This window comes from Dermacentor andersoni, chromosome 9 (genome assembly GCF_023375885.2).
Source record: "Dermacentor andersoni chromosome 9, qqDerAnde1_hic_scaffold, whole genome shotgun sequence".
NCBI classification, from domain to species: domain Eukaryota; kingdom Metazoa; phylum Arthropoda; class Arachnida; order Ixodida; family Ixodidae; genus Dermacentor; species Dermacentor andersoni.
This window is the reverse complement of record NC_092822.1, coordinates 10,794,096-10,817,762: the sequence shown is the minus strand read 5'-3', so window position 1 is coordinate 10,817,762 and position 23,667 is coordinate 10,794,096. Positions and strand designations below refer to the sequence as shown.

The 23,667-nt window shown below is 44.6% G+C and overlaps 1 protein-coding gene across 1 annotated transcript in view; it reads left to right on the top strand.

Moving 5' to 3' along the window:
- Positions 1-23,667, top strand: part of LOC126527459 (uncharacterized) — a 203,664-nt gene that overhangs the window by 77,317 nt on the left and 102,680 nt on the right. The window contains exons 31-41 of the mRNA XM_055068522.2: positions 212-456; positions 1,398-1,506; positions 2,264-2,293; positions 4,655-4,798; positions 5,593-5,721; positions 7,557-7,753; positions 9,584-9,913; positions 14,017-14,185; positions 15,515-15,571; positions 17,597-17,716; positions 23,367-23,560. Coding sequence (XP_054924497.2) covers positions 212-456; positions 1,398-1,506; positions 2,264-2,293; positions 4,655-4,798; positions 5,593-5,721; positions 7,557-7,753; positions 9,584-9,913; positions 14,017-14,185; positions 15,515-15,571; positions 17,597-17,716; positions 23,367-23,560 — 1,724 coding nt within the window. The remainder of the gene's footprint in view (positions 1-211; positions 457-1,397; positions 1,507-2,263; positions 2,294-4,654; positions 4,799-5,592; positions 5,722-7,556; positions 7,754-9,583; positions 9,914-14,016; positions 14,186-15,514; positions 15,572-17,596; positions 17,717-23,366; positions 23,561-23,667) is intronic.

The following is a 23,667-nucleotide window of genomic DNA, read 5'->3' as shown; positions in this document are numbered from 1 at the left end:
TACCTACGAAATTCCGAATTTTCTCATGTGCATTCACTTTTTAACTTCGCTTCCTATATTTGATTGCATGTGCAACAATTCCCATTGATACGACAGTCTTTACGAGAGCATCCGACGTAAACTTCCCCCGACAGGATAACCGACACAATCTTCCGAGTGAGTTGCGTCTGTACCGGCCGGGAGTGAGTGACGTCACGATCTTCTCGTGCAGGCGTGTGTCCTCCGGGCAGCCGCTGGTCCGACTGCGGCATCCGCTGCAACGCCACCTGCGACCACTTTCTGCACGCGCTGCGCTCCGAGGGCTTCTGCGTGGGCGACGACGCGGTCTGCGTGTCCGGCTGCTTCGGCGCGGGCTCCCACTGCGGACCGGACGGCCTGCTGCACTTCGACCGCGACAGCTGCGTGCCCGCCCAGCAGTGCCCCTGCTCCGTGCCGGGCAGGGAAGCACCGCTCGCCGTAAGTGCGCTCGACCCGCGTCGGAAATAAGTGAAAACGCCGACGTGAACGGGAAACGAGAGTCCCGTTGACTGAATGCGCTGGTATTTGCTGGTCGCGCATATATACTGAATCCTAGTTAGGAGAAGGGCTAAGTACGAGATGAAACATTTTAATTTATCCGCAGTGGGTAAATGAGAGAAGATTCAGCTGGGAGCCATCGCTACGACGAATAACACTTGTTTTCGTCTTAGCGCAAACGGAGGCAAGTGACGTTCTGAAAAAAAAAATGGCTCGGGGGAAGGGCTCCCCTTGTTCGATCATTGTTGATCGATGCATGTATGACGGCCGCAGTCCGATGAGGCCGAATTGCAAGAAAAAAAAAGAGAATGTCGTGTAGCTAGATTCAGGTGCACGCTGAAGAATTCATGTGGACAAAATAATCTCGAGTCCTCCACTACGCCTACCGCATAATCCACTCTGTAGTTGGTAGCTGTTAATTTCCAGATTTTCATTATTAGTTCATTTAATGTTTGAAGGCAGCATAGGTGAGGACGCCAGTCAACTGCCTCGGGAAAAAAAAGAACGGAACGCAACTTTTTTACAAGAAGCATGTGTTTGGCTAGCTCTGCTGAGGTGTTACCTGATACATAGGACTGTACGCGTAGGAAATTGGAAAGAAAGAAATCATGATGACAGGCAATTACCCTTGTAAAGAATGGTGCCCATTCTTTACAAGGTGTCCAAATGAATTGTTTATGGTGTCTCTGCGCTTCCTAGTCGTTTTTTCACTAAAAGCCAACAATCATTAGTTTACAAAAAGGCTGAGAGTCCACAAGATGTCAGTATCATGTTCGGAGTTTGGAGATAACGTCTGCCCGTATATTGCCGAAATATATTCTTGCGAAAGCTTCACGCCAAATTATAACGAAAATGAGTCACGCATTCTTTTGCTATCGCAGCCGGGAGAGGTCGTGGAGCGGGACTGCGAGAAGTGCCAGTGCCTGTACAACAAAGTGAGCTGCGTCAGCGTTCCGGGCTGTGGCACAACCGCCGCACCGGAGGCGACGAGTACGTTCACGCGGACACCCTTGCCCTCGCTTCTCCTCCTTTCTCTCTCTTCTTTGCTCTCTCATAGCTCCACTGTTGAGACAGCTCCGGAGTGCGCGGTAGATTCTCAGAAGTCAACCCGTAGGGAAAACGTGTTGAACCGAAGCGCAGATACGCACAAATGCTGACCCGAAGGATTAAAAATCTTACTAATTAACGTCTAAGCCTGGAACCAAAGTCATGTTGTACCGAGCAGGTTCAACATCTGACGTTGCTGTATGCGAAGTGAAGAAAAAGAGAGGTCAGGGTAAACAAAAATAAATGTTGTGAAACGTATCTAGACAGCGCCAAAATTACCAAAGGGACAACAAACGCCTATGTTAAGCTCAATTTTCAAATTGTATTTCTGGAACACCAGAAACCTCAGGAGTGTGGTGAACTAAGTCTTCGTATGAGTAAGAAATGACTCACGCAAGAAAAAAGGACGGGTTCGGAAGCGAGCACGCTTGCCTTTCGTGACGTCATAATATTGTGATAGCGCCTGCTTTGGAATTTGTAACAAGGTATCGATAAGCTCCCAGGCCAAACCATACTACAATTTTAATCATTAAGGGCGTTATACAAGGGTTGGAATAGCCTTTAAGTTTCCTGTGCAACGCTTTTTTGTTGTAATTCTGATACGGACTTTTACGCGTATTGTGAACGTGAGACAAGATAAGTAGCATGTTGCTATCTGTGGATGTGTTCATTTATTATGTGTCCTCTTTTGTTTTCACAGCGACATCAGCTCCCACAACGGTGTGGTCACGTAAGTCATGTTTTTCTACTGATTAGACGATAACAAGTGTTCTGTTACAGTATCAGAAAGGGTTCCAAAGAGCAGAAATTAAATGTGGGGTTGCATAATACAATTTCTATGGATGAGATAGGGAAATCTGCAGGTCTAAGACAGCTGTTCAAGACCTCAAACATGAGGGTCATTGTAATATTAAATAAAATTGAAAAATGCGTACGTTCGCCAGTACTGTTTTGTTCCTACTAAAAAAAGGATATAAACACTACTCGAGCAGGAGGTAGCACTGGGCCTCGTTCTTGAGGAAATCATGCGAAAGCATGTGAAAGCGTTCAACAAACGTCACTCCGCCAGGCGCGCGGTAGCAGCGATGTTCTCGTTCCAGTTGCTGCATGCGAAACAGCCTAGGATCGGAGTTCTTCCGCTGGTATGCCAGCTGACCTGCACAGTACCCAGTGCAGCCACGCAACCTTCACTGGATGATGGGCAGGATAGATAGGCTCCTTCCATAACTAGCGATGAAGTTAGAGTTGCCTTGAAAGACATGTCCATCGGAAAAGCGGCAGAAGAAGATGGAATAACAGTCGACTTTATCAAATATTGGTGATATATTATGCTTGAAAGACTTGCGGCCCTTTATTCACAATGCCTTCCGACTTCAAGCGTAGCACAGAGCTGGAAGAATGCTAACATTGTGCTAATCCATAAGAAGCGAGACGTTAAAGAATCGAAAAGCTATAGGTCCAGCTTGCTTTCGGTGTTGTGCAAGAGAGAGAGAGAGAGAATGAAGAGGAAAGGCAGGGAGGTTAAAACATTCATCAAGAATATTAGTGTGGTTTGCTGGGCCAGTTGGCGCGTGGTGACAGTATATGGGGCTCCAGCAAGTACAGACGCGAGCACAAGTAGAAGGAATGGCAGGACAAAGCGTTGCCTTGTCCATTCGTTTTACTTATATAACATTGTGGGGTTTTACGTGCCAGAACCACGATCTGATTATGAGGCACGTCGTAGTGGGGTACCTCGTACTTAGCAGCCCAACACCTTAGACACTAAGCAACCACGGCGGGTACAAGCAACCTCTTTATAAAGCTTTCATAGATTATAGAAAGGCATTTGATCCAGTAGAGATAGCAGCAATCATGAATTTATTGAGTAATCAGAGAATGTCTTGTGAAATATTTACAAAATGTTTTCGGCTACCTTGGTTCTCCACAAGCAAAGTAGAAAATTACCTATCAAGAAAGGGGTCAGGCAAGGAGACACAATCTCTCCAATACTGTTCCCTGCATTCTTAGAAGTATTGAAGTCAATATATTAGACTGGAAAGGCTCAGGGGTGATGATCAACAGAGAATACCTTAACAACCTTCTGTTTGCAGATGACATCGTCCTATTCAGTTACACTGGGGATGAATTGCAACAAATTACAGAGGCCCTTCACTAAGAAAGTGTAGGAGTAGGATTGAAGATTAACATGCAGAAAACAAAGATAATGTTCAATAGTCTGCCAAGGGAACAAGAATTCATTATGGCCAGTCAGCTAGAATCTGCAGGAGCATTGCTATCTAGGTCAATTACACACAGGCGACTTTAATCTTGAGAAAGAAATACACATGAAAATAAAAATGGGTTCGGGTGCACACGACAGGCATTACCAAATCCTTAATCGGAGCCTACCACTGCCATTGAAAAGAAAAGTGCGTAATAATTACATTCTACCAGTGCTAGCATATCGGGCCGAAAGTGGGAAGTTAACAAAGAGGTTCGAAAACAAGTTAAGGACCACGCAAAAAGCGATGGAATGAAAAATACTAGACGTAACGTTAGGAGACCGGAAGAGAGGGGTGTGGATCAGAGAAGAAATGGGAATTGCCGTTATTCTATATATAGGGGACACTAAGATAAAGAAATGGAGGTGGGCGGGCCATGTAATGCATAGGGCAGACAACCGGTGGGCTACTAGTGTTACAGAATGGGTGACAAGGGAAGGGAAGCGCAGTCGAGGACGGCAGGAAACTAGGTGGGGTGATGAAATTAGGAAATTTGCAGGCTCAAGTTGGAAACAGCTAGCGCAAGACGGGGGTAATTGGATACCGCTGGGAGAGGCTGTCGTCCTGACATAAAAATTGTCTCATGATGATGATGATGATTCTAGCTAATCGCGCTGCACGCTAGAACACTGCGCGCGATATAAGAAATGAATCCAGGGCCACGAGTGTGTAACCGTTTCTTTGCGACTGTTCTGCTTTTAGCGCTTCGTCAGCGGTGCGAGCTTTGCTACATCTAAGTTATCACGACGATCAAGCAGTCGTGAGCCGTGGGTGATAAGAGAGGAATCGAATCGAGCAAAAATATTTGTTTTCTTCTCTCCTGACAGCGTCTCCCGAAGGTGGCTGCTGGACTCCCTGGTTGAACGACGACCGTCCCGAAGGACCAGGCGACTTTGAGGACCTCCGCACGCTCCAGGCTGAGGGCAAGGCGTGCGTCGAGCCTGCAGCCATCGAGTGCCGAGTCGCCGGCGGTGAGAAACTGTCAAGCTTTCTGCTATCATATATAGCCAAACATTGCTTCCAGTTATTCATTCGTATGAGAAGTAGTTGGGCTTTTAGAGGACTTGTTGGAGATAATATGCGTTAATGGTTTTGAAAAGCGTGTGTGTATATACGACACATTATTTTCGACATTGTAGTAAATGTCTCGTGCGCGTCTTTTAATATCCGTAGTGTTATTCGTATTGCTGAAAGGCAGACGTGCAACCACATACACAAGAAGGAAAGAAAACACGACACGACACAACTGCAAACTATCAATTGAAAGGTCACACAATAGCTGATAAGAATTAAGACACTAAACTTATCTGTGCATGCTTAAAGGAAGGCAGTGCCAACCCATCAATCTCGGACACATTCGGGCACTTGCAAAAGATAACTGCTTAGGCAACACAATTACTCTCTGTCTAAGATAATCACAGGCCAACTTACACACATGATACCGTTATTAATGACATGCCAAGCCTCGAAGAAAGGACACAATTATTCCATCATATCTCTGGACAAAACTATATTGCCTGGAAATTTAGAAGAACACTTGCAATCGCGACAATACAATGAAAGGTTTGCTGGTGTTCCACCAATCAACAAACGTTTATGCTCAGTTAGCGTATAATTGAGGCAACGTCCTATCTCCCCTTTTACCTCTCGCTACAACGTGTCGCTGACGTCACACGCTAAAGCGGACGCATTGTTTGTATACCTCTTCGACATACATTCATGATATAGGAGCTCTTCATATCTGCGCTAATGTTTCTTTTTTCAGAAAAGACACACTGGACGCAGACAGGACAGAAAATTGAATGCTCCTTGAGGCAGGGACTGCGCTGCTGGAACAGTGACAACGGACCCCATGGTTGCTTGGACTACGAAGTGCGCATGTACTGCCCCTGTGGTGAGCAATAAGGCCTCAACTAAATGGCTCTTTTCATTACAGGCAACTGACTGTAAGCTAGCGTGTCTGCTTTTTCCCTAAACTTTCATATTGCGCGCAACAAGACACCGTAAAGCTAGACATACCTACAACAGCCCCCCCCCCCCCCCCCCGCTTCTTTTTTATGCAGCACATAACTGTTTGAAGAATTTCCTGGTGTCCTTTGCTATCACCTGAGACGCGAAAGCGAAATCCTTGTAACGACTACTCTACTTCACCTTGATACACTATTCCACCTTGATCACCCTAATGCACCTTACTACACCCTAATTGACCTTAATCGCCCTTCATCCACCTTAACCCATCTTAATCGACCTTAATCCACCTGAACCCATTAAAATACACCCTAATCCACCCTAATCCACGTTAATCCACCTTGATACAGCCTAGTCCATCTTAATATAGCCTAATCCACCTTAATTAAATCACTTATCAATCATGAATTAACTTTCCTAATGATCAATAATCTCTTAAGACGACTGGACATGCTTTGGTTCACTTCTGGCCTTTCTTGGGTCACGTGATATTTTCTGCACTCCACAACGCGACCTTTAAACATAGAAATATAAGACTTTCGCCTTAAAATCCGTGTGTAAATAGCACAGTAGTACAGTTGTGATCCACGAGCTGGGAAAATGAAAGAGGCAGGCAATAATTACGTACGAAACTGAACTGAATAAATAACCGCCTTGCGAAATTTAACTTAATAAGCTTTAACGCAATTACTTTTCTGGGCAAATTCGAAGCAATGATTTCGAGCCAATGAGTTCACAAAACAAGTTCCTTACGAAAAAAAAATTCTGAGCCTGATTTTGGAGGTATCTGTTTCCCCAAAGCTATGCCAGACTATGTTGGTGCTCCAGTAAAATTGGTCCTACAGTGCTCGAAAGAGCATTTCCATTTTTGAAATGTGCAACAACAGTGTATCTTGCCTCAGCATGAGAGGGTGCTCATCTGAAAATTGGTGCTAATCTTGAAATTCACCCAAGGTAGAGCTGTTAAGTATTTACTATGATTTGTCATTCACTTCATATCCGCTTCAACCTGAAGCTGCCGAGCTGTGCAGGATGCTGTCTAAACTAAAAAAAAAGAAGGCACATACACCTGGTACAAGTACCGGAAGACATGAACCTTGGCAGGCTTCTGTTCATATGCATATGGTTCATTATGTTTTCTAGCGCAGAGATTAGACTCTTCACGGTTAACAGAATGCCTTGTTCTTGTCTTCTCCAACAGCTCTTTCTGCGGTGAAGTCGAGTACTAACGGATAAGCTATAGCATACGAGGTTCTGGCGTAATTTTCATGAAATGCTTACCTTATTTTCTAAATATATGTCGACTGACGTATTTTTCATAATTCCCTGCCAAGGACATTGCTGCCATATGGTTTGTGTAATGTGTAATAACTTAGCCCTTCTTCTCATGTTTGTGTTTTACCAAATCGGCTTGCCAATCGGTCAACAAATAGATGCGTATATGTCGGAACTATAGTAACTTTTTAGACAAGGTACCTCTTGCCGTAATTTAGTGTTCAGCATGCTAATGCGAATAACACATGAAATAAGTTTTCGTGGAGGTTGCATTCTAATCAGGTCAAGTGCCTTCCCTCTAATTGAACTTACAAGTATAGAGTAGCGGCGAAAACATTCTAGCTCCTCAACCTTGCAGTAATTAATAGGTGTGGCTACAACAAAAATAATGGAATACTTGTTTTTAACTACGCTTAGTCGTGAGCCTACATTAAACAGTAAAAAAAAAGCAGTACAGCTCGGCTGAATCGAAGAACACCTCTGCAGTGGAAGGAGAGGAATTTGTTACGACTACAACGGCGGAAGTGACAATGCCAGAGTGCCGCCAGGGCTGGAGTTCATGGATAAACAGCCACCCAGTGGACAACCTTGGAGACCACGAAACCCTGCAGTCGGTAGTCGAGGCCGGTCTGCTGGACTGTCCGAGGCCGTCGTCGATAGAGTGCAGGGAGGCTGGAACTCAGGTACGGTCTTCCAGGGGCAGTTAATGAAGTAATAAAGTGAAGTAGATAAAGTGTGTTTCAGCGAACACTTTCGAAAATTCTTAAAGATTCCCTGTGGCAGATAGCGCAATTCTAGTCCATGAGCTGGTCTACTCAAAGAGGCGGACATTACTTGCACAAACAATTGAAATGCATAATCGACTAATCATCAAAATTGCACTAATTAAGTTTCTAACTAATTACTTCATGGCCCATATTTCAATTTACAAATTCTAGCCTTGGAGTTTGCAGGGCGGATTTACTTGGAACGAATTCTCAGGATGACACCAGTTTCGAAATATTAATTTCCATAGTTTGCGAAGAAATGCATTGGCATTCCATTTACTTTATTAATAAAACGTCGGTTTATGAATTCAAGCACAAAGATAACTGGAACGCCAATGCATTTCTCCGCAAAGTTCGGGAATTAATACCTCGAAACTTGTGTCATCCTGAGAATTCGTTCCAAGTGGATCCGCCCTGCAAGCACCAAGGCTACAATTTGTAAATTGCAATATGGCCCATAAAGTAATTTGTTAAAAACCTAATTAGTGAGATTTCGATAATTAGTAGATTTTGTATTTAATTTTTTTTGCAAGTAATGTCCGCCTCTTCGAGTAGACTAGCTCATGAACTATAGTTGTGCTATCTGCCACAAGCAACCTTCAATAAATTTTGAAAGTGTTTACTGAAACACCCTGTGTATTCTGGTAACAATGGAATGCTCAAAAAACCCTAGGACACTTCCCCGCCTGCTCAAGCCGTCCGTTTTTTCCACGATGCTTCCTCTTAGGCACAGAAAATGAGATGCCAAATTTAGAGGTCTTATATTGCGGTAGAAGCTGATTTTTTTTTTTCACGGAAGAAACACTATTGTTTGACAACATGGCTTCGTTCCTCACTTCAAAGCTGAGCACGGGAGGACAGCCAATTGCAGATACTTTTTGTAGGGGACAACGGAGAAGTTCAATTTCATTCAAAATCGATGCATTCAATTAGGAGTAAACTATAAATCTCCCAGAATTCATACTTAGTGGCCTGGTAGCCAATAAATTTCGTCTTGTTTCGCAGCTTCTACATTCCGTTAAACTTTTGTACTCAGTGCCATTTTCACGGCGCCCTAGGCACCCGCTTTTTGAAACATCATACCCGCTAGCAGAGGCTTCACGAAACTGATCCTGCTAACTTGAGTCAGTGCAACTAGTACGTGCCTCCCTCAGTTTAGTCTGTAACATTGGTTAAATTGAAATATATGGTGTAAATTGAACAAACAGCAGCTGCGCATTTACGATGAAAGCAATACTCGTACTGCTTAACAATTTTCTTGATCTCTGGTGGCCAAGAAAAGACCGGATTCATAACTGATCGATTTGGTGTTCTTGTATCAGTTGTTGTAATTGGAGGGCAGCACAGTGCCGGAAGCGGGATATAGTAGATCTAATAGCATCGCCACCAGATCCAATAGCAGTTGTTGCAGTATTAGCAGTTGGGCTGGTATCATTGGTAGAAAACTTAGTAGTACTATATTGGTAAGGTTGTTGCTGTTGTTATAATGCGACCAATTAGTAGAAGGAAAATAAGTTGAGTTCATCGAAGGCATCGATGCGAGGGCAGTATCGAGATGGCTCTTACAAGCTTGTGTGCCCTCTTTGCGCTTTCTGTGACGTGTTGTCCTTCTTTTTGTAATCGTTTCCTCTGTGCTATACAACCAGAAAAGCATAAACCAACAAGCCAAATTTGCAATATTCTACAAGAGGCCACAGCTAGGCTCTCACGGATAACATTGCTGTTGCGGCAAAAACAAAAATGCAGGTACCCTGGAATCAGCTAGGCATGATTGGTGTGCGGTGCGACCTGTCGTCTGGACTACTCTGCCGTAGCAGCAGCCAGCCAAAAGGCAGGAGCTGCGCCGACTTCGAGGTGCGGTTCTACTGCGACTGCGGCGAGCCGACAACCCTACCGCCGCTCGTGACCACGACCACGACGTTCGCCCCGACCACAGTCGCTGTCGTCACGACACAGCGTCCCTGCGCCTACTGGTCCGACTGGTTTGACACAAGCCGACCCGGCGTCGAAGGCAACAATGGTGACCGGGAGCCGGGAGTACGCGGCCACCCGCAGTTGCAGGGATTCTGCGAGCACGTGAGTCCGTTTGCCTTCCTAAAGCCAAACTTCATGTTAACAGCGATGACGATTCAAATGTCGGCGCAAAATGCTTTAGAACACCTGAGAGACTGTAATGCGATAATACCCTACTATAATTCAATGATTTTTCACCGACATCAAGAACTTTCTTCTTTATCGGTGGTCATTGGTAAGCTTACGGCTTTTTTGAATCCTACATACTTGCTTACCTATGACTTCTTGTCCACCTCTGCCTAATTCTTCTATCTCTCTGCTTTCTTGTTTGGCTTCTTTTCTTCTGTCTTCTATTTAATTACTAAAAAGAGGCGCGACTAAACGCCACTCTACGTCTGTTCTATTCTACTTTGTCTGTCACTAAGCATTATGCCGTTTTCGTGCTTCTCCTTTAGGTTGTTCTTGCTCTCCTGCTTGGGACGCCCATCCCGTTCTTGACTACTGCGCCTGACACTGAGGCTTTACTTTCACCGCAGCCGAAGCCTGCGCCTTTAGAGATACTCCGTGATACGTGAAATTTTAGACACTGACGACACTCCGGCGCAGCGTTGCAGCATAGTTAGCAGCGCCCGTGCCCACCAGGTGCGTCGCCAGTCTGGCGACAGAGGATGCAACACCGCGGGTATGATTCAAAGTGCCCGGCGCGCACTCTGTGTTCACGTGATTAACTTCCTCAAGCCAATTTAGGTATTGCGCAATTCTACGATTCTAGTTCTACACCCTCCTCTCCACTCCGCTACCCTCTCCAGTGGTTCTATCGCCGCCCTACGCCTCTTTACCCACATCACTCATGCGCCCCACCACCTCTGATCTTGACTCCGCGCCTAGCAATTTACGTCGCTATCAACAGTGAAAACCGTCAAATGTCCTGACTGCTTGCACATTAAACAAAAGAAAGCCCATTTTGATCTTATTCACTATTATCATTGTGACCACTCGCAGCCTAAGTCCAGTGCACGACGACTAACTATCCAAATAACCTAGCGTTATCCTTCTTCCGCATCAGCCAACGCCATAAAAATTCGCTTGCGTGCTCAACTTTCACTGCATACTGAATACGTGGTAATCATGATTATTCCTAGGCCTCCCCTCTCCTTCACTACGGCACTTATCATACCCGAATCCTGGCTTTCAAACCTCAGACCTCGTAATCTCGTATAACTAGGAATCTCTGCAAAGGAAATTGAGAATCATGAAGAGCTCTTCAATTTCCGAAGCTGTCTACCTCCAGGAGATCCACAAGGGTTGCGGCGCAGCCACGACTTCAATATGCTTCCGTGTTCCTGTTGGATTGATAAAGTTTGAGAAAGACTGGGCATCAAAGTTTACAATTCAGAACTAAATCTCCCTGAAATCAATTAATCGACATTTACTGTATTTTAATTATCAGAAACACAATCTTATTTTCAATCTGTGGATCGCCGGCTGGTGCTCTCCAACAAAGACATGACTTGAGGGGTCAAACTCAATTCCCACAGCCAAACGCGCCCAGTTTCGCTACATAATGAACCAGTTGGCAAAGTTTCTCGATATGGCACCACATCACTACGTTATTGGTGCGGCGTATGGCAATAAAAAATATGAACTGCTTTACAGAAATGAAAATGTGCAATTGAGAAACTGATCAGTGACAAACTTGGCGAACACAAACATCACCGGAGTTCTACAAATACATTGGTTTGTGTAAGCCTGCGTGCTTATTTATTTATTTGTTCACTTGTTAGTTTGTTTGTTTGTGCGACCGTGCGTGCATGCATGGTTGTGTGTGTGGATAAGTGCATGTGATTGAATTGTCTTTTCCACGTCAATAATCTCTACGACTGCACCGACGACCCATCAGAATGCAGACAGGGACACAGTGGAAGCATTCTGCCACTCCCATAATACTTAAAACCTGTGTAGTTTGCTTTAAATTCAGACTTTCTCAAGGCACTTACGTTTCATTGCTACTAAACGCCTGTCCGCCGCAGAGTGGCCCAAAATCCTTCGGAAATTTACCTTGCACATTGTAATGCTTTGCGCCTCTGTGGTTCACTGAAGTACTACATGGATGTTTAAAAAAAGCAGCGCGTCAGATACTCCGTCTAAGCGAACCCGAAGAAATGGCTGCCGACAGCACCTCCACTCCCCCTCTTCATCTTAGACGTTTCTCCACACCTCTACCCTTTATGCAAAAAAGCACGCTTTACAGGCTATTGCCCGTCTTTTCTGCGAAACTGTCTACAAAGGCACAAACTACAGTATATTCACTCCGCGGAATTATTCTGCACAAGAACTTATGGCGCTAAAGAGAGCCCTTTCGATAAAATGAAGTATGTAACCCAATCAGGAGCTAACAAAGTGGTATGCCATAAACATAAAAAGCTCTAAAAGCGCACTACATGGGTGCCGAAGTAGAACGGACCGGCCTCCAAAGCGATTCAGACGGCGACAAAACCAGTGTCTAGTCGCTCAACGGTGAAGAGTTCTCCGATGCCGCCTTCAAGCTTGTGTGAAGCCGCAAGGCAAAATGAAGGCACACCACAAGGGAGACCATCTCCTCGAGCCCGTCAACGGTAGGATCAATTCGGAATACCGCAGACAGTACGATTCTATTTGTACCAGAGCTCGCTACTGATAGCCTGAGGCCGCTCAACAGACAGTCTGTCTCGGTGTAACTTGAAGCGGTGGCGCCTAAGCAATTCACAGACTTTAGAGTCAACGCACGAAAAAATATGTTGGCTATATGCGTCGCACATGAAACTGCGCTGAGCACTTTGAGTAAATTTACAGAACTTGGAGGCATGAAGGTCCCCACGTATATCCCACTGGACAGTGGTTCCACTACTGGTATGATCTACAACGTGGACGTCTCCATCTCAAGCGCTGACTTGACTATAATAGTGAAGCCATCCGTTGATTGTGCCATCATAGTCCATGTGTTTCGCCGGCATATCCCGCTGTGTGAAAATAACTTTCAAGGGCGGGTCTCTCCCTACCCACTCCAAGGTCGACCACTTTAGACGCCTCGTGCGACCATTTATTCCAAGGTTACTCCAATGCCACAATTGTATGAGGCTGGGACACGTGAGCGCCGTGTGCGAGAAGACCAGACTTTGCTCACGCTGCAGACTACTGTGCAGCCACAGTTCTCAAATGCACCAATTGCCTCGGGTCCCATAATGCTTCATCAAAGGACCGCCCCAAAATGAAGAAGGAAAAGGCGATGTTGAAGCAGATGGCGAGACACCGTTCGCCTCTTCGGGAAGCTGTTGCGGCCGTCAGAATGCGACGCTCCCGACGCCGTGGGACTTCAAAGAACGCCGATGATTCTGCGAAGGGTACACCCCATCCGACAACACCTCCTCCTCTACCCCCTAGGCCTGGCGCAATCCAATCTAAATCTGACAAGGTCATGGCGGAGAACAATACAAGTTGGTCCGCACTACCAAAGAGGTTACAACCGAAGTCGCAGCCGATGCCACAGTCAGAGCCGAAGACACGTCAAATGACACAGCGCGGGTTCCTGTCAAATTGTCCGGAGAAGAACGGTAAATGGTTATCATGCTACGGTCTCTGATGAATACTTTTTGAATGCTCTTGAATAATATGCACACTCCGTCCACGCGAAGTATAGTGCAACTGCTGGAGGCTCTCAATTCAGTGCTTGCAATTCTCGAGTAAGCATCGTGGCTCACCCGCATCGTGGCTATTCGCACTGAAGTCAAAAAAGCCGCGGTTTACTTCAACAATATACTGCCACGTACTCGAACCTACTATTAACGACCGGTGGCCTTTTGATCCTCCCAGGTAACTTCAATGAAGCACCAATATTAGCTTCAGGTAGCAGAATGACGGCAGCCCAACATACCGGCAGGATACTTGCTTGGACTTGATTGATTTCAAAGCGCTTTGCTGCGCGCAAACAAAGTATTTACTCTCTCCTGCTTTCCTCTTTCTAGTCACCTTTCGCTTCCCCCAGTGTAGGGTAGCAAACCAGACGCTCGTCTGGTTGACCTCCCTTCCATTTTTCTCCTTGCTTTCTCTCACTCTTGCACTATTTTCATTTATTTGGCTCAATTCAGCCGTCTTTAGCCAAGAGCATTAAGCTGACATCCCGATCGCAGGGCTACGTGAGCGCGGCCAGCTGCCGCAACGACCAGGACGCCGACTTCAGCGAGACGGGCCAGCTGGGCCTGACGTGCACCCCGGAGGATGGCTTCGCCTGCAGCGACGCGGATCAGCCTGCCGGACGTAGATGCGACAACTACAAGATTCGATTCTACTGCTCCTGCGGTGCGCTCTTACTCTCACGCGGCAATTTCACGCTAGTGCGCCAAGTAGATTTCCAAGAAAGAGAAATTGCACACTTTTCTTGCCCACGTAGATTTACGAAGTATGCGTTTTTCCAAAACAAGAGACAGACCATCTAGAACGCTGAATTATCTCCAGTTCTATTTGTCACTTGTATGTATACAATCTTACGTGTTATTCGTTCTGAATACTTTCGCCTTGCGTTTGCTTTTCAAACTTCCTGCGTCTACGACATGTACTAACTTTTATTCTGTACATTCAAGACTTTCCAGTCAGAGTGCTCAGGCTTATCGAACAAGAACTTCCCGTTTTATTCCGTCATTATCACCGATCCCTGGCGTTCACGTCCCACGTCGTTACAAATTTGTGACGTACATTATTCAGGTGGCCTTTAAAAATATACTTTTACTACTTTGGGGGCTCTCTTTATTACCTGCACAATACTATGGTAAAACCTAGCACACTCAAAAGTTTCCAGCCGTTTCTTGTTGGCTCGTCACCCTATTTTAAAGCTTCAATATATAATCTTTCAAGGAATAAAATTATTCGTTGTTGAGATGAAGCGCTGGATCAAAACCAGTATCACTGGTGTCATCAATTTCTGTTTCATATTGTGAGGTAATGCAGAAGAGCGCTATATTTGCGAATACATATCCACTTGGCTCGCGCCATTTATGTAAACTTACGTAAAGTCCGTGTTGAACGCTGTTTTAGTGAGTTTAGTGCAATTATAAAGCTATATTTATAAAAAAAATGTTAGGACAGATTTATCTTTTGTTGGAGCTTTCATCTTATTTTTCTCTTTAAGGTTTCATTAATTCGACTTGCGAAATAAATGCACCATTTCCGCTTCATTAAGCGAAAATTCTGACTCGCACAACTGACAGTTCCAGACCATCTTTCAAAATAACAGTTTACAATCTTCATTCAAAAAATAAGAACTTTTAGGTCTCTCTTGTATTTTCCTCCTCACCAATGTTTCCCTTGAGAAGCATCACCTCGCGACATCGCTGCGTCGCCGTCTCGCACTGTGCATCCACCTGATTTAGGGTTCTTGTATTGCCACACCTTGTGAACGGTGTAGCGCGTAAACATAAACAATGCATGAGATCAAAGTTGTGACTTATGCGATGCATAGACATCAGACTGCATGAGATGAGACGCTGCATCGGAATAAAATAAAGAGAATTGTATGCGCGCCATTTAGTATTGCAGCATTTTATTAACTACTGCACGAAGCCTTCGCTTCTCATATATTCCAACATATGTGTTAAATCTCCATAATTTCATTTTTTTTTTCAATTTCTTCAGAGGGCCCGGTAACCACGGAGATCGTAGTCATTCCAACAAAACCAGCGACACCGCACCGTAAGTAATGTTCCCCCTTCACGGACGGTTTTCTTACGTCAGCAATGATGCTGCTTTTAAAACAGCAATAACAGAAATTGCTACACGTAGTTGAAATGTATTGCAAGTGATAACAGCTGAGTGCAGGATTTTTGTGCAGCTTAGCGGAATTCAAAACACACGATGATGTATGGCCAGCTGTCATGTGTCGCGGACATCGCTCGGGACATGACAGTTGGTCGTACATCGTTGCACTATTTACTTTTCGCTGGACTGCGCAAAAACCACGCACTCTGCTCTTCGCAGTTCAATCGTTGCGTTGAGCACATAAGTTGCGTGATAGAAAATAAAATCTCCGTTTGCGGCACTTTCTCAATGAGAGCAACCAAAAGAATTAAAGAAAAGTCCGCATGCCATATAACGCCTATAATAAGTTCGCACACAATGTAAAGTGTAACAGCGCAGCAAAGTGGGTGAGTTGGAGCCACTTAATCATGATGGAAGGAGAACAAAGTGAAGCACACAGTCAATAGCGGAACGCCACAAAAGCGCTCCATTACGTTGTTCGTGCGCTGCATTTTTCGCACTTTTGATTTAAACCATTCAAAACCACTGCGCAAAACTATGTATCTGAATAATCTACCTGGTTACCTGTTGTGTTCTTGCGTTACGCGTAAACTTGTGCCTTGTTATTGCTGTTTCTTTATAATGTTTTCTTTTTGCTGTATTATGACTGAACCTCTTTTTTTTTTTCCACTCCCTTCTATAACGTCCCACTGGGGCCTTGAAGGTATTGAAATAAATAAATAAATAAATAAATAAATAAATAAATAAATAAATAAATATGAGATGCAATGTTTAAACATGGCTTCTTCGTCTATCTATTCTTTCTAGCACAAAAAATATAGACAGCAACCAACAAGTGCCCTTTATCACCAGTTTGAAACGTACAGCGTGTATTCCTAGCCAAAAAAAAAAGCTGCGCTTTATCTCAACGTCATTAAAGCTAGCTTTATTGAAAGGCCGTAAAAGTCTTGTGTGAAAGAACATTCTTGAAGTTTTGGATATGATTCATTTACGGGGCTTTTCAACACGAGCAACAATCACTAGTAAAGCTTCCGATTGTATTCTGTAACAAGGGCCTGAAATGGGACCAGGGGGTTATTTGTTTAAAATGTTTTTCGTCGCAGAAGTGTGCCATCCTTATATCAGGAGTTTAAAAGTATGAAAAAAGAGGAATCTGTTAGAGCACTGATTTACCCATAGACACGCATACAGCAACACTATGTGACGCGTCCTCAGATTCTACGCGTAATTTCGTTAGCAACATGAAGGTCAATGTTGCAGTGAGAAGCCGATCAATCCAGAAACCTGCTGTCACAATTTTTTCCTGGTGTAAAAGAGCGCCAAATGTATAATAAAAAAACTTCGAAGAGAGTATGTCTGCCTCCATTCCGATGGCAAGTTTAACTTCACGCCTCATTGGGTGTTTGAAGCAACGTCGGCGACGTGGCATCACGCTACGTTAACTGCCACTATGTAATTCGTAACTAGGTTGCTTGACCGTCCCTTATGGTACAATGCAAGCATGGTTAGTCTATGTCCACCAAGACTGTTAACAATGAACATGTGGTACAGCTACTACTGTATACTTGGTTTCTCTAGGAGTGAGAAAAATTTACATTGAAGTCAAAGTACTAATTTCTATCTGATTTGAAAGAAACAGTCGGAACACTCCCCCCCCCCCCCCCTAAAAAAAAGAAAAAAAAAAGACACTCAATTACGACTGACAAAGTTCAGTGGTCTGCTAGCCTCGTGTTTTCTTCTTTTGTTGTGCCTATTGTCTCTTCATCGGGGTGTTCAATGAGCAAATCTGTCAGAGTGGGTTTGCCGTGTAAAAGGCAAGGACAGAAAAAACAACACTGCGGTGACCCACATTAGGAAGGAAGCCTATAATTCAGTGTTGTGAGACAACGTTTACATGCAAAGGAAGCAGTAATTAAAGGTGCTGTGTTACTGTCTGAGGCTTCCGTTGTGGTCTCGCAGCTTCCTGCAGTTCATTCATTCGCGTCATCGATGGTCCCGAACCACTGAGAGACTCGAACCTGAAGGCCAGTAGCAGCCAGGACCCAGAGAGCGGACCACAAGCAGCGCGCCTACGCAGCCGTAAGTACCAGCAACTCCGTGATTGTCAATAATAGCAGCCCAACCTTGCCACGAGGCAGATTATGACATCATGGTGCTCAGGGCGCCTAACGCATTTCTGTTTAGATAACATTTCGTAGAAGGCGTAGACCCCTAGCATTTGCATACAGTGACGCAACAATTCAGTGTCGGCTGGTTAGGAGTAGCTTTCACTAACTCCTACAGCTATCGTATTGGAATGGCGGACTCACCAATGTGCGCTAAGCGCAAGTGTGAAAAGATCATCAGTCATCTTCTGTGCCACTGCTCTCGCTTTGATAACCATCATTAGACTCTCCAGTGTGCCTTGAATAGACTGGACGACAGGCCATTTACAGAAACAAGGATCTTGGGAGCCTCACCTTACAGTTCATTAGCCCAGAAAGTAGTTCGAGCGCTTCTTCACTACCTGAAGGCAACAGACTTGAGCGCCCGACTATAGACATCCTGCACCTAACTTAGTGCATGTGGAAGTGCAGTATGGACTCATGCTTTCTCTCACTCTCCTTCACTCCCCATTACCCTCCCCACGTGTAGGGTAGCAAACTAGACTCAGTCTGGTTAACCTCCCTGGGTTTCCTTCTTTCCTTCTCTCTCTCTCTCTCTTGTTTGTGCTCCCAGACATCCGTTTCATGCTTAATAAATGTTTACTCGATTTGAGTATTAAGAAATAACGAACAACATTGGTTAGTATCAGCCTACGTATGATTACTGCTTATGTTGCAAGGTATGTCGCAATATATACTGCTTTCTGCGGTTTCAAATTACTGGTCCGGACTCCCCTTTATTGTGTCTTTTAGCGATAGTCAGTTGAATTGCTGAAGTGGCTGTCCCAGAAAGGGTCATCGTGGCGGGTGTGATTTAGCAGTGCACAAGCTTTGCTTGAACTGCGAAGCTCTTTGTTTGAAGAAACAGCTCAGTTTTCTATAATATTAGAGGCTTGATTGCGCAACATTTGGACGACACACATGATTTTCCATAAAGAGAAACACACATGTGTTTCTCTTCTGTGTGTGTGTGTGTCGTTCAAATGTTACACAATCAAGCCTCTAATAAGCTATGCCAACACGCCCAGTCCTCAACCTTGGCAAGTTTCTATAATAGCTTCGTGCGAATTTCAGGAGGACGCCAACCTTCCCATTTATCGCATTTTTGCTATATTGCGGTAAGTGAGTTAGGAAATGAGCTCTTTCAAGGATGTCACCTGGTGTGATCATAGTTACAGACATAGTCCTTGAAGAAATATTCGTTTTTCTCGCTAGAGCTTACAAGCACCGCGCAAGTTATTCCCCCATATGACACGTACGCAGTTGACAAAAAAGTGTGTAAGAAGTGATAAATAATCAGTGATTTAGTCATAATTATCACTTAGCTTTTATGAATACAATCCAACCTGCTTTTCACTTACCGGATGCGAAAAGTAATAAAACGTTCATATTCAGCAGTAATCTTCGCTGCATCGTCTACAATTTCACTGAAGCGTTTCACAATCCGCACTTGTACGTCGACCAATATTTGGCGCGTCATTATGCTTGTTACATTATCTGTCCTCGTCGACCCTGTTTTGCAAATATCTTTCAAGAGCTCGCTAATGGCCATCAGGGATTTCGCCTAAACGAATTCTAGTGAGCGCTCACCAGCCTTTTAGGACGTGACACGCGCACACACAAGATTTAAAGCTTGCTTCGAAAAATGAGCCAGTGGTGCACGACACCAAAGTAACGGGAAAAAATGAAAATTGGGTTGATAGAGGCCTACAACGGAACGGTAAATCATAGAACTGGCGATGGTAGCATCATTAAACATACAGAAGAGTTATGAGCAAAACCCACAATACGTCTGTAAGACGCGCCGGTGAATAAAAGAGGAAGTCCTGCAGCAACGGGAAATCTGGACACTGCTTCTTTCGCCAATGGTGCCCATTCTTGGCAAAATCCACTCTGCAATGCATAAGCGTTTGAGATCTATGCCTTTAATTCTCAGGAGCGATTTACCTACCGTTCTAAATCAGATCAAAATCCACTCTGCAATGCATAAGCGTTTGAGATCTATGCCTTTACTTCTCAGGAGCGATTTACCTACCGTTCTAAATCAGATACGAAAACGTTTCAGCTACAAATTCCGCTGGATACCGCCGAGTTGGGAAAAAACCTATGTCGGGCAGACCGGCCATTGTGTGAACGACCAAATGAGGGAACGCGCAATCAATTTAACAAATGATATGAGTGCCCATCTCTCTGCCCATTGCAAATCATGCTGGTGTAAGCCAAATTTTTCTGAGGTCAGAATCCTAGGTAGGGGTAGAGATAAAACCATGCGGAAGCTGCTATAGCACAATCCTGTCGGTGGTAAAGCATGTGTCAGTCAAACATCTGTTTCGTTATATGATGAGGAAATGAAATCGTTAGGTTTGACGCAAACAAGATGACCTGTGGCTTGCTCTCCGCTGCTCTCTGATGTCGAGAGTGTGCGCGGTATGTGTGGAGCAAGCTTTGTGCCTAATAAACGGTGGGGAGTGTAGCGCCGTCTTTCTTTATCTTCTGGCTGTCACTTGGAATCCTGCTTTCCGGTTTTGTTTTATTTTTTGCGCTACAATACCATGCCGTTCAGGAACTACTAGTTCTAGCTAACTTTCTAGTAATAAGTTATCTCCAAACATTTGAAAGAAACAGCTGCAAGCACCGCCACCACTACAATTCTCCGTTCAAAAACAAACGCGCACGCGCTCACAAACAAACCAATAAATAAAGCCGCGAAGACGGATTGTTCTATTGGGAAAATCCGACGGCCTGATTTAGCACTTTGTTGCTGCCGGCTTGTCTTGAGGAATATCGGTCGGCGTTTGACACGTTAGCGGCATTTTCAAGACAGGGGAGAAATGGGGGAAGGTAGAGTAAAAAAGACCGCAGGGTACTTCCACCGCTTGTAAGGCAACGGTCGTGTCGAGGCTTTAGTCAAAAAAAGAAAGATGAAGAGCGATCTACTGTGGCGTACACGATGACGCGACGATGATGTTTATTTGCAAATAAGGTACGTAAGGTCCAAATAAATGCTCATAATTTCACTAGTTTTACTACTCTGATTGAGTCTATAGAACGCTTAGCGTGTAGGACTCAAAGAAACAACCCGTTCGATAGTGAAGTCTTAGATATGCTGCCTTTAATATGCAATCAAACCCATTATCGCAAACCTAAGTGCAACATGTCCGGATACTTTGACTGGAGCATTGTCCTTGATCTGTTAACACCGCTGCTCTTTTGTGTGTGTGTGTGTGTGTGTGTGTGTGTGTGTGTGTGTGTGTGTGTGTGTGTGTGTGTGTGTGTGTGTGTGTGTGTGTGTGTGTGCGTGTGCGTGTGCGTGTGCGTGTGCGTGTGCGTGTGCGTGTGCGTGTGCGTGTGCGTGTGCGTGTGCGTGTGCGTGTGCGTGTGCGTGTGCGTGTGCGTGTGCGTGTGCGTGTGCGTGTGCGTGTGCGTGTGCGTGTGCGTGTGCGTGTGCGTGTGCGTGTGTTTGCACAAATTATCGCAATACCACCAATACTTTTCTACATTCAACAACGTCCTCCCTTTTGATTCCATCTTGAACTGAACATGAAACAAATGCCTTTAGCCTTGCGACTAAACGCACCCAGCACTATGCGCATTTCTGCTTGTCTCCACTGATGGCCGGAAATAAAAGGTTGAAAGCCTCAGGCAACACGATCATTCAGACTTCAGAGAAGAGTTTGTTTCGATGGAAACGCTGTCTTCGTGGTCGGAAGTGCTTGGTTTAGGATTTATACCTTAACCATCTTGCTGCTTAACAGAGCCACTCAGAAATAAATAAAGGACGAAGCAAGTGGAGACAACGAATCGCTCTTCTATAACGGAGCAAATGTTACTGCAAGAATGATAGTGCTCGGATTTCGACACCAAGTGCCTTGAAATCATGGTGCCTCATATACGTTGCGCAAAAGATCGCTGCGACTACGGCCTTAACATTAGTACTCAAACGTCTTGCCAAAGCCACCAAGATTACCTTTTTTTTCGCTTTGCAGAAATCGAAAAGTGTCTCATATCTCAAAAGCAAATTCTCAGTGCGTCGAAAAAAAAATTATGTTTAAACAGTCGTCTGCACGATTTAAATTTATTTTTTTAATCCCGGACCAGACATTACTGCGCCATTCACGCGTCGCATAAGTTCCGTGAGATGCGCATGTCATATTCGTTGAAATTTTAGCCCTAAAATAGTTGAGCATCATGCAGTGTAAGTAAGTTGGAGTTTCACGAGTAACAGTGCTCGTTAGAGCAGGGCAATTAGGATTCCGAAGTGTAGTAATTGCATATTTCCTAACAAATACAAGGGTAGGAGTCACGCTGGCTTATTCTAATCACGAGGGTAACCTACAAAACGAATTGCAAGTACAAGTAGTCCGTGACTGGCGAAGAATCGTGAGCTCAACATGCTGCATAAGCCAGTACGCTAATCAAAACATTTTTTTGCCTTGTATTGAAACTCTGCGTATCCATTTATGATGTCTATATACTACTTTCTGCAGGCAAATACCACATGTCATTGTAAAGATGCAAATTCAGAAACACTAAACGACCCACTTAAGGCTTCTCGATTTGTAGTGTAAATGATATATTTCCAATATAACCTATACATGTTACTTAGAATATGAAAAATAATAAATCGGAGCAGTCCATAACATATCCCCATGCAGTCTGTATGCATTTGAAACAGCTTTAAGTGATAAAAGCCCTTGCGCAAACGAGCCGCACAGCGCATTTGCATACGTATTCATCTGTGAGCTGGCAGATTCCCGGAATAAACCTAGCAATACCCGTTATTTTACTGCGGTATAAATGAAACCGTTGCTTTCTTCTTCGGTTAGGTATTTAAAGCATCTTTAGTATTCGTGCCAGGAAAAACAAAAAGCTTGTCTTCGCCGTAAAACACTGTCATTCTGGGAAATGTAGGCCGACGGGAGATGTTTTGTTGAGCAAGTGCTTCTACGTCGGTACGATATCGAAGAAATCTGGCAGTTTTCAACGCGAAACTTGTATGAAGTCTGCATAATTTTGTACACGAGAAAGATGACAGCGACGTTGCAAAGGGCAATTTAGTTGTCTCCGCTAAACTGCAAGGCGATACGTGTGGTAAGAAGGCAATAAATGCACTTTCTATTATCTGGGATTATAGTGGATGGTAGCTTAGCTTAGATGACTTACGACGCTTGTGAGTTGAAAGAAATCCGACTCACCTCGTTCACTGAGCTGCATTCGTGCCAGCCACCTTGTGCTGTGCGTTGTTGGAACATATCCACTCATCTGTGAAACACGTGGAAGGGGGACATCTTTTGGCACAACATCAAGTTATGTCAGTGCGATATCACTATGTTCCTTGCGAGCATGTTTTACTGAAACCCGAAATACAGCTGAGAAGCTCAGCACAAATATAGGTGCTTCTATAATCTTGTTCCACACTTCAATGACTGTCATATAACAAAGTAATATGAAACATCTCGCACAGCAATAGACACAAGTGTACATGAACGGCTAATTATGTGATAAGTGGTCCCTCAGTCTGTCTGCGTGCGCCTAATCTCGCAGATTATTTGTTCTCCGAAGAATGACTCACTGTTCTCTTGCAGTCGGATCATGGGTGCCAAATCCTGGCAGCGGTACAGAGTTCATCGAAGTGGACATTGGAAAGGTGACGAAGGTGTACGGAATCGAGACAGCCGGAGATCCGGCGATTGGAGCTTGGGTGACATCATTCAGCGTGCTCTACAGTCAGGATGCCATCGCCTACAGTCAAATATCTAATCCGGACGGATCACCCAAGGTACACGTTTGGTGCCACTGAAAGGTATACAGACAAGTCGGTAGCTATATCGATGACATGCCCTGCTGTCTGCAGTTGTTTTTCTAGAACCACATCGGCACGTAAAG